Source organism: Dromiciops gliroides, chromosome 1 (assembly GCF_019393635.1).
Source record: "Dromiciops gliroides isolate mDroGli1 chromosome 1, mDroGli1.pri, whole genome shotgun sequence".
NCBI lineage: Eukaryota > Metazoa > Chordata > Mammalia > Microbiotheria > Microbiotheriidae > Dromiciops > Dromiciops gliroides.
Window position 1 is genome coordinate 706,905,689 of NC_057861.1, and position 16,215 is coordinate 706,921,903.

A 16,215-nucleotide genomic window follows, 5' to 3' on the forward strand; every position below is an offset into this window, starting at 1 on the left:
GGGAGAGATACCCTTTTTGTCTTCCCCGCTGGTTGGTCATGAAGAATCAAAACTTATATGTGAAAGTACTCAACTAAATCTTTGAATTTAGACCTGGAAGTCACCTAGTTACAGTTATAGTTATAGTCATTGACTTCCAAGAAAGCAAGGGATTTATACCATCACATTAAAGATGCTCTTTTCAGGGGCAGCTAGGTGCCACAGAGAGCCCCTAGGAGGGAGCTACCATAGACCCTACCTTCCAAGCAAGCTTTTCTTTCTTACTCTACACACAAGGACCCCCAATCTTCTCTCCTTCCTCTCCTACTCCATTTGTTACCAAATAGGCCAGCGCCACTTGTTCTCCCCACAGTTAGGAAGACAAACCAGTTCCATCTCCACCCAGACTCATCAGGCAGGTTTGTCTGCATGGGAAGGCGGCTGCGTAAGACTGGAGGACCCACTGGTGATGCCTCTGCCTCCCTTAGGCCAGAACATCAAAGAAATCCAAGCAGCCTAGAGTGGGGAAGCTAAGCCTGTGTATCAGTTTGCTCCAGAGGGTTAGATAACAGGATATCAGGAGCTCTGGCCTCTCTCTGTGGTCCATGTCCTTGAAGGGGACTCTCCCCCCAGAAGAAGAGAAGAGGATGGGCAGCCACAGGAAAAAGAGGAACAAGGTATGACTGTAGAGATGAGTCAGAGCATGGGGCCCAGAGGGGAGGGAGCTGGCCAGAGTCATGTGTTTTCTCATTCATAACCTGTCATCTGTGCTTGGGCAGGCCTGCCCTCTTCCTTGATATCTTCTTCCGTGTCCATCAGTCGACACAACCTTCAGAAGCACATAGCAGCAACACTTACCACCCTTGCCTCGGAGAACAGGTACAAGAGACACTTTGGTGATTTTTCAGTGGGGTTGTGGTTGCCTCTGGGTTGTTGAGGGCAGTGGGGTGTAGGGGGAGAAGGAAGAAAGGAAGATTAAGGGCAGGGCCTCTGTTTGCTTAGGAGTTCTTTTTAATTAATTAGTAGTAACTTGTTTTCTTTGGGGGGGGAAGCCTGATTATTATTGCTTACTGTCTTCCCTATTCTTGAGTACTTTTCTTGATAGAAACTTGAAACATTTTTGTGCTACAGTAGAAATACATTGGACTAAACGTGGAGAGATTTGGGTTCAAGTCTTGGCTCTTAACCTGAAAAGCTGTGTGACCTTGGACAAGTCATTTCGTCTCTTTAAGCCTCAATTTTTTCCTCTATAAAACAAAAGAGTTAGACTAGGATCAGGGCTTCTTATCTTAGGGCTCCATGAACTTGTTCTTTTTTATTATTATTCATAACTATATTTGAATGAAACTAGTTTCCTTTGTAATTCTCTATATTTTATTTTATGTATTTAAAAACATGATTCTAAGAAGAGGTCTGTGGGCTTTACCAGATTGCCAGAAGGGTCCATCACACACACACACACACACACACACACACACACACACACACAATTAAGAACTTTTGAATTAGGGTGATCTCTAATATGTTGTTGGGCAGCCAGATGGTACAGTGGTTAGAGCACTCGTCTTCCTGGGTTCCAATCTAGCCTCAGATACTTACTAGCTATGTGAACCTGGGCAAGTCACTTCACCCTGTTTGCCTCAATTTCTTCATCTGTAAAATGAACTGGAGAAGGCAATGGCAAACCACTCCAATACCTCTGCCAAGAAAACCACAAATGGGGTCATGAAGATTCAGATATAACTGAAATGAATCAATAGTAGCAATATATCTTTGGACTTAAATGTTCTGTGTTCTAAGAGTCCTTCCGTATCTGACATTTTATGTTCTAAGGTCCCTTCTTGTTCTCACATTATACATCCCAAGAGCCTGTCCTAAGCGCTGACATTCTATATCCTAAGGACCTTCCTAGCTCTGACATTCTATAATCTTGGAAGCAGTGCCGTTCTGATTTCACCAGTGTCTACCCAACGAAGATAAAATGGCTCTCAAATAGATTAAATTGGCATTCTCTTCTATTCACAGAACATTAAGAGGTTTCTGACCATCAGAAAAAAGATGTCTCTAAGGTTGGTTAATTTCCCATTGGAAGGATAAGTCAAGATTCCCTTCTTCCAAGGCTTCTCTGTCCCCATGTGTTGAATGGAATCTTTGGGTTTCTTGATGGGAACTCATCAGTACAGTCTATGGAGTCTCACAAAATCACAGTATCTTAGCATTGAAAGTAACCTCAGATAATGTGTAGTCTCATTTGAATCTGAACAAAAATCTCCTCTATGATATCTCTGACACATGGTTGTCTAGCCTTCACTCAAAGACCTCCAGTGATGGAGTCTTCAGTGCAGTCCATAACATTTTAGACCTGAATTCCAATCTGGCCTCAGATACTTACTAGCTATGTGACCCTGGGTAAATCACTTTACCCTGTTTGCCTCAGTTTCTTCATCTGTAAAATGAGCTGGAGAAGGAAATGGCAAGTGATTCTAGTCTCTTTGCCAAGAAAACTTCAAATGGGGTCAGAGAAAATTGTAGACAACTGAAAAAATGTTTGAACAACAAGAAAATCATCATCATCATCTTCTTTTCTTCTTCTCCTTCTCTTCTTCTTCTTCTTCTTCTTCTTCTTCTTCTCCTCCTTCTCTTCTCCTCCTCCTTCTTCTCCTTCTCTTCTTCTTTTCCTTCTTCTTCTCCTTTTCTTCTTCTCCTTCTCCTTCTCTTCTTCTTCTTCTTCTTCTTCTTCTTCTTCTTCTTCTTCTTCTTCTTCTTCTTCTTCTTCTCCTTCTCCTTCTTCTTCTTCTTCTTCGACTTGCCCAGGGTCACACAGCTAGTAAGTGTCAAGTGTCTGAGGCAGGATTTGAACTCAGGTTCTCCTGAACTGAGGTTAAACTTTCCTAGTTCTTTCAACAGTCCTCAAATACATAATCTCCAGCTCAAGAAGTATCTTCTCTTTAGCAAAGGTCAACAGGAAATGGCAAACTATTCCAGTATCTCTGCCCAAAAGACCCCAAACCCTCAAATGGGGTCACAAAGAATTGGACACGACTGAAATGACTGGACAGCAACAACAAAAGGGATTGGATAGGAGACTAGACATCAGGAACTTCTTCATCTCCATCTCTATCTTTTTTAACTCCAAATTCTTTATCTGTAGTCTTCTTCTGTGAGGCCCATAGAGTATCTAGAGGTTCAGAGGTATGTGGCAGATTGGCCCCTCTCTATGTGGGTTGGGTACCAGGAACATACATTCAGGAAATCACAAAAATCACAGATTTTAGGGGACAGCTAGGTGGTGCAGTGGATAAAGCACTGGCCCTGGATTCAGGAGAACCTGAGTTCAAATCCGGCCTCAGACACCTGACACTTACTAGCTGTGTGACCCTGGGCAAGTCACTTAACTCCCATTGCCCTGCCTCCCCCAAATCACAGATTTTCAGCTGGAAGAGACTAGTATAACTAGTATAACCCTTTCATTTTACTTCTCAGGTCTAGGGGAGTTAAGTGAGTTGTTCTTAGTAATAGGTGCAAGAAATGGTAGAATTAAGATTTAAACTAGGATGCTCTTACTTTAAATCCAGGATTCTACATCAAGGTGCCCTTGTGGAATAACAAGTTCCTAACATCTTTTTGGTTTTTTATAAAATTTGACCTTAATTTATGTATTTTATTTATATATCATTTAAGTATACATTATATAGGTATTCATGTATAGCTATAGATATAAAAGTGCTTGACAAGCTCTATAGGTGTTGCATTAAACTATACATCATAATTTGGACAAAAAGACATTCTTTATCCCCTTGGTTTTTCTGGGGCAGGTGGTTGAACCAGAGGCTTTTGAATGGTGGGTCCCTAACATCTTAGTGTGAAAGATTTAATTGATTTGTTTGGTGTAATAGGAGAAGGAATATTGGTTATCTAAGATTGAGGGGACCCTGAGCAAGCCACTGAAAAGCACCTCACTTATATAGCACTTTATAATGTAGGGAGTGTGAATCTTATTTCCATTTTATAGATGGGATAACAGAGCCTTAGTGAGCATGGTGTGATGATTAGAGTGTTGGAATTAGAGTTAGGAAGAGCTGAGTTCAAATCCCACCTGAGAAACTCATCAGTCCATTAACTTTGGGTGAATCCTAGGATCACTGATTTAGAGATGGAAGGGATCTTAGAGGTTGACTAGTGCACCTCCCTCATTTTACAGGTAAAGAAACTGAGACCCAGAGAGGTTGTCACTTGTTCAAGGTTATAGAGGTGCTAAATGACAAAGCCAGAATTTGAACCCAGGCCCTCTAAACTCCCAGAGCACCAGGACTGGAGTCAGGAAGGGTTATCTTCCTGAATGCAAATTTGGTCTTAGATATGTGACCTTGGGCAAGTCACTTAACCCTATTTGCTTCAGTTTCCTCATCTGTAAAATGAGCTGGAGAAGAAAATGGCAAAACCCTTTAGTATCTTTTCCAATAAAACCCCAGATGGAGTCATAGAGAGTCTAACATGACTGAACAACAGCAACAACCTCTAAACTCAAAATCTAACACTCTTTCCACTGTACCACTTAATTTCTCAGGCTCTGTTTCTTCATATATAGAATGGGGATAATGATGTCTATATGACTTCAATCACAGGCATGTTGTGAGCATCTAATGAGATAATGTAAAGTCCTTTGCAAACCTTAATGTACTACATAAATGTCATTTATGTATTGGTAGCAGCACTCAGGGCTACATAACTGGTTAGTATGAGTGTCAGGACTTGAACTCAGGTCTTTTTAATTCTCAAGAATGGTGCCTTTCTCGTTAGATACCCTGTTAACCCATTAGATACTCTGCCTCTAGAGCAGAGAAGTCAAACACAAGGCCAGCAACCCTCTTTCTCACTTCAGAACCAGATTAGAACATAATTGGGAAACACTGAACAAAATAAAAAAAAAATATGTAGTTAATATGTGGTTTTCTAAGTCAATGAGACCCATGGGATTCCTTTGGTCTGGTTTAATGGCCCCATTTCTATTGAGTTTGCCCCTAGGCTATTTCACCTTTCTTGGTCTCCATTTCTTCATTCATAAAATGAGTATAATAGTTACCTTCTCTAACTCCCAGGATGCTAGGGATCAAGTGAGATAACAGTCTGACCTTGTTCTGAACTCAATAATGTGTGTGGCAGTGGGGAAAAAAAACCCCAAAGTGACATTTATTTTGTCATTCAGTCATTTTCAATCATGTCCGACTCTTTGTTACCCCATTTGGAGTTTTCTGAGCAGAGATACTAGAGCGGTTTGCCATTTCCTTCTCCAGCTCATTTTACAGATGAGGAAACTGAGGCAACCAGGGCTAAGTGACTTGCCCAGGGTCCCACAGAGAGGAAATGTCTGAGGCCAGATTTGGACTCAGGAAGATGAGTCTTCTTGACTCCAGGTCCACTGTGCCACCTAGCGGTTAATGTGGTAGAATTGAAAAACAAGGGATAAACCTGGTTTTAGGGGGTTATGCTCGCTGACTCATTAAAAGAATATTCATTGGGGCAGCTAGGTGGCGCAGTGGATAAAGCACCGGCCCTGGATTCAGGAGTTCCTGAGTTCAAGTGCGACCTCAGACACTTGACACTTATTAGCTGTGTGACCCTGGGCAAGTCACTTAACCCCAATTGCCCCGCAAAAAAAAAAAAAAAAAGAATATTCATTGAGCCTCACCTTGGTGTCTCTGAAAGGAATATGAACTATACAGACTGTATATTGCCTTGGGACAACATCTCTTTTGGTTTCTGTATCACTGGTGTTTGGCACTGGTGCTAATAAATACATGGTTGGTTGACGAGTGGTGGGGGTGCTGTTGGTTGGTCAGTTAAGAGGCCTAGACCCCACCTCCAGTTTAGCCCCTGCCTGTTTCTTTTGTTTGTTTGTTTGTTGTTGTTTTTTGTGGGGCAACGAGGGTTATAAGTGACTTACCCAGGGTCACATAGCTAGTAAGTGTCAAGTGTCTGAGGCTGGATTTGAACTCAGGTCCTCCTGAATCCAGAGCCAGTGCTTTATCCACTGTGCCACCTAGCTGCCCCTTAGCCCCTGCTTGTGACTTTGAGTAAGCTGATTTACTTCTCTGGAAACCAGTTCCTCACCCCTGAAACATCCATGAGTCAGATGTGCTTCTGGGGTCCTTCTGCTCTGCAATTGAGGATTCTCTGATTGCTTTTCTCCTAATTCCTCACTCTAAAGGGGCGAGGGAAAATCAAGAAAAGGAAAATTAAGAGGTAAGCCCCTTGAGAGCAGGGATTGTTTCATTCTTTGTATTTGTAAGTAGGAAGCTATCGCCCTTGGGACAAAGTTTCATTCTTCCTTTGGGAAGGACAGCATTGGCATCTGGCATTTGGAAGCAAACATTTATTAGCACCGTGCTAAGTGCTTTACAGCTGGGCAGTACAGTGGATAGAGTGCCAGGGCCTGGAGTCAGGAACATGCATCTTTGTTAGCTCAAACCTGGCCACAGACACTTACTAGCTGTGTGACCCTGGGCAAGTCATTTCACCCTGTTTGCCTCAGTTTCTCCATCTTAAAATGAGTGGGAGAAGGAAATGGCAAACTACTCCAGTGTCTTTGCCAAGAAAACCCCCAGTGGAGTCATGGAGAGTCAGACATAACTGAAAAACAACTGAACAACAAAACAAATGCCACTCTGGGTTTTTTCTCCACTGCCACGCAGAGGTTAGACTGTTATCTTACTTGATCCTCCCCCAGCACTCTGGGAGTTGGAGAAGGCAACTATTATACTCATTTTGTGAATGAAGAAATAGAGGCCAGGAAAGGTGAAATAGTCTAGGGTCAAACTCAATAGAAATGGGGCCACAAAACCATACAGACTTAGAAAACCACACATCAGGGGCAGCTAGGTGGCACAGTGGATAAAGCACTGGCCCTGGAGTAAGGAGGACCTGAGTTCAAATCCAGCCTCAATCACTTGACACTTAACTAGCTGTGTGACCCTGGGCAAGTCACTTAACCCCAATTGCCTCACCCAAAAACCAAAAAAAAAAAAAAAGAAAAAAGAAAACTACACATCTGATTTTCCAGAACAACTCTGGGAGGAAAGGACTATTATTGTCCCCATTTGACAGTTGAGGAGACAGAGGGAGATAGAAGCTAAGTGACTTGCCCAAGGTCACATAGTAAAGGCTATTAGCTGGATTTGAAATCAGGACTTCCTGAACCCAAGCCCATCTCCCTATTCACACATGGAAGCATTCTCAAAGAGATAAAATGCTACATAAATGTGAGCTATTATTAATCATTAATAATATTATCAATTGCCATTATTAATATTATTAATATCCTCCCTCCCACATGTCTACTTCTAGCCTTTAAAGGTAATATGAGGGGCGGCTAGGTGGTGTAGTGGATAAAGCACCAACCCTGGATTCAGGAGGACCTGAGTTCAAATCTGGCCTCAGACACTTGACACTTACTAGCTGTGTGACCCTGGGCAAGCCACTTAACCCCCATTGCCCTGCAAACAAACAAACAAACAAAAAACAAAAAACAAAAGGTAATATGAGAACCAGAAAGGTACAAGGGAAATGGACTCCCCTTGGAAATTCCTACAAAAGACATTATTTACATAATGCTGTCCCCTGTCTAGATTAAACTGGATCAAAATGGTGTTCAGTTTGGGTCACATGATCTTTTAAGGAGCATTTAAACTGTATGACCCTGGGCAAGTCACTTAACCCTGATTGTGGAGGAGGAGGAGGAGGAAGAAGAAGAGGAAGTAGAACTTTGATACATTCTAGATTATGCAGAAGAGAAAGGCAAACAGGTTGACATAGGACCTGGAGAGAAGACTAAATGTTTGAAAAACTGGCACAGAGAGAAGGCCTTCAATTTGTTTTGCTTGGCCCCAGAGGAAAGAACCAGGAGCTAGGCCTGGAAGTTGCCAAGAAGCAAATTTAGGTTTGACACCAGGAAAAAATTCCTTATGGTCAGAGCTGTCCAAAAGTGGACTTTGTCGCCATCTTGGTCCAGGTGCATGCTGGCCCCAAATGCAAGGTCTGGGTCAAGTTCAAGATCTAAAAAGGTTGCTTCAACTAGGCAAATTTACAAAACACCCTCTAACTAAATATAAACAAACTCCAAGAAAAGTTGTCTAAACCCTCAGCAAATGTAAATAGGTGCAGCTCTCCAGGCCCCCACCTAGAGTCATATACAAAAGTCAATAAGGACAGCCTCCCAATGGGAATAAACAACTCATCCAATTGGAAGGGTTAATTAGACCTACAGATTCCCCACCAGAGTGGGCCTTGGTGTATTCTCATTCAGGATCCAGTGATGACCAAAAGCTATTCATGTACTTTTTCTTTTTTTCTTTTTCTTTTTTTTTTTTTTAGTGAGACAATTGGGGTTAAGTGACTTGCCCAGGGTCACACAGCTAGTAAGTGTTAAGTGTCTGAGGCTGGATTTGAACTCAGGTCCTCCTGAATCCAGGGCCGGTGCTCTATCCACTGGGCCACCTAGCTGCCCCTATTAATGCACTTTAAATAATTAAAGCCTCTTAGTCTAATTACTCCCTTTGGGCCTAAGATCTGGGCTTACAGGACAAAGACCCCTGCAACCACAAGTGTGACCCCCTAGTTGGATCAGTCTGAAAGAGAATTCTTTTTCTGGCTGATCTTTGTGGACTAAGTTGGGTGGGTTGGGCTAGGTGGTCCCTGAGGTTTCCTTCAGCTAGGATTCCAAGATTCTTTGGGAACAGTCCTGACTGTGAGATGAACACTGGGTTTTTCTTGGGGACACAGAGAAGTGTTTCTCCCCTCTGGGCCCAAGTGTGTGGGCGTCTATGCACTGATTCCACCTGTCTCCTGGGCAGGGCGGGTGAGGGAGTAGGGGTGGGGGAGGTCTTCCATTCTATACTAACTTCCCAGACCCAGGGGGAGAGTCTTTAGAATGGGGGATAATGCCTGTACTATCTACTTTAAAGGCTGGCCGTGAAGGTGGCATCTTTTTTAAACTTGTAAGGCATGCTACAGTGTAGCTGGTAGATGGAGCCTGGGACTTGGAGTCAGGAAGACCAAGGCTCATATCCTGCTGAGGTCACTCGCTAGAGGTGTGAACACCGGCAAATCTCTGCTTCTCAGCCTCAACTTCCTGATCTGTAAAATAGGAATGAATCTGGTACCTACTACAGAGGATCATTGTGAGACTCCATAAAGTGCTTTGTAAATCTTGATGAGCTCTATAAGTGTTTGTTTAAGCCCATTTTGTTGTTCAGCATGTTCAACTCTTTGTGGCCCCATTTGGGGTTTTCTTGGCAAAGATACTGGAGTGATTTGCCATTTCCTTCTCCAGCTCATTTTACAGGTGGTGAAACCGAAGCAACCAGAGTGAAGTGACTTGCCCAGGGTCACACAGCTAGTAAGTATCTGAGGCCAGATTTAAACTCAGGAAGATGAGTCTTCCTGGCTTCAGGTCCAGTGCTCTATCCACTACACCACCTAGCTTCTAATTATTAAACTGTAAAGTGGCATATTAATATGAGCTAGGACTGTTGTCTCAGAGCTAAAAGAGACCTCTGAGATAATCCAGTCCCATTATTTTACAGATGAGAAACAGGAGCCCCAGAACAGGGAAGTGAATCACCAGGTTTATCCAGTGAGTTTGTGGTGGAACCAGACCTCCCAGACACTTTATATAAGGCTCTTTCCATGGTACCAAGTCATCCCATCTCCCCTTGGGAGAGAGGATGGATGGGATTGCAGGATTTGGAGTATTTATCTCTACAATCTCTGTCTATCTTTATCCATCTCCCTTTCTATCTCTTTCTATCTAGCATCTATCAATCATTTTCTATCTATTGTTTGTCTATGTCTTAATCTATCTCTATCATCTATTGACCTTTATCTAGCACTTATCAATCTATCATATCAAACTATCATTTATCTGTCTCTAGCATCTCTGTATCTCCGTGTCTCTGTCTCTGTCTCTCTCTTTCTCCCAAGAGCCTTTATTGTGATAACACTAAAACTTTACATTCAGAGACTCAGAGAGACTCCTTTTGGAGTCTTCTTCTACTGGGGCAATTTAACCTTAGAGAATTCATCTCCCACTATTTTCTTGGGAAGATGGGCAGGAGTGGGGAAAAGGAACCTAATAATTTTCTTTAGCCCATCTTTGGAACTCTTTGAAAGGAAAACTTATTTTTCTGGAACTCTATATTTAAATGGCTCAAAGGGACCAGGATTTAGAATGTCCTGCTTTTAAAGGAGAGAGGGACTTTGGGTATCATCTAGTCCAACCCCCACCATTCTACAGGTGGGAAACGTAAGTCCCAGGAAGCAGAGGTGTGTCCAAGGTCCCTCAGGGAATTAAAGGCAGAGAATCCAGGTAGGGTGGAAGATTCCAAATTTAAAACTTTCATCACCCTGAGAATCCATAGGTTCTGAAGTGGGGAAGGGAGGAAATACACAGGAGGCAGAAGGCACAGAATTCTATGTGCTTAAGGAGTTGGGGTAGCCTGAAGTAGAAATAATGGGATGTTGCCTTTCTCTTTCTTTCTTTCTTTCTTTCTTTCTTTCTTTCTTTCTTTCTTTCTTTCTTTCTTTCTTTCTTTCTTTCTTTCTTTCTTTCTTTCTTTCTTTCTTTCTTTCTTTCTTTCTTTCTTTCCTTCCTTCCTTCCTTCCTTCCTTCTTTTCTTTCTTTCCTTCTCTTTCTTTCTTTCTTTCTTTCCTTCCTTCTCTTTCTTTCTCTTTCTTTCCTTCTTTCCTTCCTTCCTTCTTTCTTTCTTTCCTTCTTTCCTTCCTTCTCTTTCTTTCTCTTTCTTTCTTTCTTTCCTTCTCTTTCTTTCTTTCTTTCTTTCCTTCTTTCCTTCCTTCTCTTTCTTTCTCTTTCTTTCCTTCTTTCCTTCCTTCCTTCTTTCTTTCTTTCTTTCTTTCTTTCTTTCTTTCTTTCTTTCTTTCTTTCTTTCTTTCTTTCTTCCTTCCTTCCTTCCTTCCTTCCTTCCTTCCTTCCTTCCTTCCTTCCTTCCTTCCTTCCTTCCTTCCTTCCTTCCTTCCTTCCTTCCTTCCTTCCTCCCCCCCTCCCTTCGTCTCTGTCTTTCTCTCCTCCCCTCCCCACTTCCTTTCTTCCTTCGTTACCACCTGGGTTTGAATTCCATACTGGCTATACTATTTCCCCACATATGTGGTCTAATTTGAGAAGTTCGGGCAAGGCCCTAATTCCCACCCACCCAAAGACACCCCATTATTATAGGGTTAATGACTGAAATTCTATCATTAGTGATTCATTCCTTTGCATTTAGCATTTCCTTTTCCCTATCTTCCTTTAAAATTTAAGTATTGCCAGGATAGACAAAGAAAACATTCAGAGTCACTTAGAGAATTATCAGGTGCTTTCATCCTGGGGTGGGGGAAGGAGGGGAGGGGAGGTCTTGAACTCTTAAATGTAGGATAAAAGGCCATTGAAGGGCAGGACGTTGGGCAGAATGCAAAGGTCAAAGTACTGATCTTCCAGGCACTGGGACCATGTGTTATTTATTAATTTTTTTTTTTTTACCACTCCCCAATCTTCACATGACTCTAGTTAGAGAAACCAAATCCCTCAGAAGCTCAAAATAGCCCAGGAGTCTGAGGAATGTACTATTAAGTCTGAGAGAGCTCCATTAGCTTCCCCTGTGTCATTGTCAATGTCTAATTATATCTGATCTATATATAACCCATGCATAACTGTAATTACTGCTTGTCACCTACCATACTTGGCTTGAATCTATCGCCAATGCTCAGGACTGGAGAGCAAGGCTTTGGATCCCCTGGAAGAGCCCTCAGTGTATTGGCCCATGTTTGGTGCACATAGGATGGATCTTATGTGATGTAGTTTAAGGGAACGGACCCCATAATTGAATGGGAGGAATGAATCTGCAGTGAGTTTCTTAAAATCTCATGTTTTGGGGCAGCTAGGTGGCGCAGTAGATAGAGCACCGGCCCTGGAGTCAGGAGGACCTGAGTTCAAATTCAGCCTCAGACAACACTTACTAGCTGTGTGACCCTGGGCAAGTCACTTAACCCCAATTGCCTCACCCCCCCAAAAAAATCTCATGTTTCCTTCAAAGCTCAACTCAAAGCACCATCTTCTATCAATAAAGCCTTTCCTCATTACCCCAATTGCTAATCCCTTCCTTCCTGAAATTACCTCGAATTCATTTATTTTGATTGATTGATTGATTGATTTTTTAGTGAGGCAATTGGGGTTAAGTGACTTGCCTAGGGTCACACAGCTAGTAAATGTTAAGTATCTGAGGCTGGATTTGAACTCAGGTACTCCTGACTCCAGGGCTGGTGCTCTATCCACTGCACCACCTAACTGCCCCTGAATTCATTTATTTTGTATATACTTTGTGTTTGTGTGTGCATACTTAGGGCATCAAATCAGTCAATACTTAGAGAAATTAATTCAGACTATTCACTAGAAGGTCAAATACAGAAGCTGAAGCTTAAATACTTTGGCCACAGAACAAGCAGATGGGATTCATTGTAAAAGACCCTGATGTTGGGAAATATTGCAGGTAAAAGGAGAAGGGGATGGCAGAGGATGAGAGAGATGGTGTCATGGAAGCAATGAACGTGAGCTTGGACAGACTCTGAAAGACAGTGGAGGATAGAAAGGCCGGAAGTGATATAGTTCATGGAGTCACAAAGAGTCAGACATGGCTGAACAACAACAACACTACAAGTCTACAATTCCATACTTGCTATTGCCTCTGATAGAATGTTAAGCTTCAGGGGGCAGCTAGATGGCGCAGTGGATAGAGCAATGGCCCTGGATTCAGGAGGACCTGAGTTCAAATCCAGCCTCAGACACTTGACACTAGCTATGTGACCCTGGGCAAGTCACTTAACCCCCATTGCCCCGCAAAAAAAAAAAAAAAAGAATGTAAGTTACCTGAGGGCAGAAACTATTATTTTTTTTCCCCTTTGTATCCTCAGAGCTTAGCTCAATTATCTGACAGGGAGTAAGCCCTAATCAATGCTTGTGTATAAATCTATTGATTTATTCTGACCTTAGCTTATAGGAGAAAGGTGAGGTATAGGGAGGTGAGGTCCTTGGCCCAAGGTCACATTGGCATGTGTCAGAGGTATGTGGAAAAGTTTCCCCCAAGGATTTTCTCCATACTGCTTAAAATTTTTCAGTTTACTGTCAACTGGCCTGAAATTTCACATCCATTCACAGTAGGTATTTAGCACACACAAATGAGTTAGTTAGTCCCTTTAATCATGCAAATAACCTCCTGGAGAGTAGGAGTTAACCAGTCTTCCACACCTTATTGGAATTAATTGAATTTGCTCTTTTCTTCTGAATATTTAGATAAGATTAGCCTGGAGCAAGTAGGAGTTTTTATTGGAGGGGAGGAGGAGCAAATTACTGTAGGAGGTTACCCAAAGAATGTGGGTAAAGATCAGTATCAATTTAGAAGTGGCCTGTCAGATCCAAGTGTACTTTAAAAAAAACAACTTTATTTTTCTTGGGTTTTGGGTCTTTTTTTTTTGGTCTGGGTTTTCTTTCACAACACAAGTGTAGAAATACGTTTTGCATGACTACAAATGTATAACCTGTATCAAGTTGCTTACCTTCTCAATGAGGGGGGAGGGGAGGAGAGGGAGGGAGAGAATCTGGAACTCAAAATTTTGAAAAACAAATGTAAAAATTGTTTTTACATGTAATTGAAAAAAATTATTAGAAGGAGGAGGAGGAGGAGCCTATCCTTGTAGTCCCCTTCTCTCTCTCTCTTTTTTTTTTTTTTTTGAGGGGCAATGAGGGTTAAGTGACTTGCCCAGGGTCACACAGCTAGTGTCAAGTGTCAAGTGTCTGAGGCCAGACTTGAACTCAGGTCCTCCTGAATCCAGGACCGGTGCTTTATCCACTGAGCCAACTAGCTTCCCCCAGTTCCCTTCTCTCTAAGGGCATTGAGAAGGTATACAGTTTGAAGTAGGCTATACACGCAATCACTCTCTACTTCACCCCTTACAATCTACCTTCAGATGTCACCATTCATCAAAATTGTTCTTTCCTTAGTTCATCAAGAGACCAAAGATCTCTTAGTTGACAAACTGAAGACCTTTTTTTTTCAGTCCTTGTCCTTTTTGACCTCTTGGCAGCCTTTGACGCTCTTGGTGACCTCTTCTTCATAAGACTGTCCCCTCTAGGTTTTTGTGGCACTGACCTCTTCTACTCTCCCATCTGTCTGACCACTCTTTCTCTGTCTCTTTGTCCACATCAGCCTCACTAAGAGTAGGTGCTCCCAAGGCTTGGTCCTGGGACTTCTCTCCCTCTGTACTATTTCACTTGATGATCTTGTCAGCTCTCATGGTTCAATTATCGTCTCTATGTAGATAATTCTCAAATCTATTGTCCACTGACCTCTCTCCTAATCTTCAGTCTTGCAGCTACAACCTATTATTAGACATCTCAAATTGTACACATTTACTGTACATTTTACTAGTTTCAGACATCCTATACACATCTTAAACTCAATGTGTCCAAAACTGAATTTATCTTTCTTCTCCAACCACCTTTCCCCTCCTTCCTAACTTCCCTATTACTGTTCAGGGTACCCCCCTCCAAATCCTCCCATCTTCCCAGTTACTCAGGCTCAAAACCTAGGTGTCATCGTTGATCTCTCTCTGTCTCTCTGTCTCTGTCTCTCTTTCTTTCTCTCCATATCCAAAGAGTTGCCAAACTCTGCTTTTTCTACCTTTCTAACATGTCTTGTACACTGCCCCTTCTTTCCTCTGAAACTACCACCATGTAGATGTAGGCTCTTAGTACTTTACACCTGGAATATGATGTGACATGACGTGACATGACATAACATAATATGCCTCCTGGTTGGTCTCCCTGCCTCAAGTCTCTCCCCAGTCCAGTGAATCCTTCCTAAAATGCAAGTCTGACCATGTCGCTCCCCTACTCAATAAACTCCAGTGGCTTCCCATGACCTCTAAGGTCAACATAAAATCCTGTTTGGCTTTTAAAGTCCCCCATAGCTTGGCCCCTTCCTACCTTTTCAGTCTTCCTCTATCTTCTTCCCCTCCTTGCACTAGGCAATCTAGTGACCCTGAATACTTTGTTGTTCCTTGAACAAGACAATCCACCTTCCAAGCCTAGGCATTTTCACCAGAGACTCTTTCCCTCATCATCTCTGCTTTCTAGTTTCTTTGACTTCCTCAAAGTCTCAGCTGAAGTCCCATCTTCTGCAAGAAGTCTTTCATAGTCCTTCTTAATCTCTGCATTTTTCCTCCAGATTACCCTCATTTTATCTTGTATGTATCTTATTTAAACATAGCTTTTTCATGTTGCCTTCCATTGTTATCTCTAGCACTTAGTGCAGTCCCTGACACATAGTAGGTACTTAATAAATACTGTTTGACAGACATCTGAGTGTAGGATAGAGTGGATTGGAGAGGAAGGGAGGCTATTGCGATAGGTGATGAGGACTGGTCCCACAGTGATAGCAGTGTCAGAGGAGAGAAAGGGGCATATATCAGAGATGCTACAGAGGTAAAACCCAAGTGACATGGTAACAAACTGGATATGAGGGGAGAGGGGGAGAGACAGTGAGGAGTCAAGGATAACAACTAGGTTTCATGTCTGGGTGACTGGGTGGTTCTCTCAACAGTCATAGGGAAGTTTGGAACAGGGGAAGGTTTGGGAGGAAAGATAATGACTTCTTTCTTGGGTATGTTGAGTTTAAGATGGGTAGAGGACATCCGGTTTGGGATATTTACTATACAATTGGAGATTCCAGTCTAGAGATTAGAAGGGAGGTTCGGATGGGACGGTTAGATCTTAGAATCATCAGCATAGAGGTGATAATTGAATCTACAGCCGCTGATGACAAGTATCAGGTTGGAGACCAGGTTTATCCTTACTCAAACTTCAGCACTTTCCTCATTGCTCCATATTGTCTCTCTCGGGAATAAAAACAATAAATAATAATCATAGCTGACATTTATATAGGACTTGCAAAATGCTTTTAGAGTCGGTTGGCAATAGTACACAGAGTGCCAGCCTGGAGTCAGGAAGAACTGAATTCAAATTGGAACTCGGCCACTTAGTAGCTGTGTGACCCTGGGCAAGTCACTTACACTCTGTTTGCCTCAGTTTCCTCAGCTATAAGATGGGAATAATAATAGCACCCACCTCCCAGGGTTGTTGTAAGGATCAAATGAGATATTTGTAAAGGGTTTAGCACAGTGCCTGGCACCTAG

General features: G+C 42.4%; 1 protein-coding gene across 2 annotated transcripts in view; it reads left to right on the forward strand.

Moving 5' to 3' along the window:
* Positions 1-537: 537 nt before the first annotated feature.
* Positions 538-16,215, forward strand: part of TMEM40 (transmembrane protein 40) — a 29,081-nt gene continuing 13,403 nt past the window's right edge. Inside the window, exon 1 of one of the 2 annotated variants that reach the window (XM_043976874.1) lies at positions 538-656. In XM_043976874.1, coding sequence (XP_043832809.1) covers positions 585-656 — 72 coding nt within the window. In that variant the 5' untranslated portion in view covers positions 538-584. Of the gene's footprint in view, positions 657-810; positions 859-16,215 lie in introns of those variants that run through there. The other variant, XM_043976875.1, reaches the window with a different exon arrangement.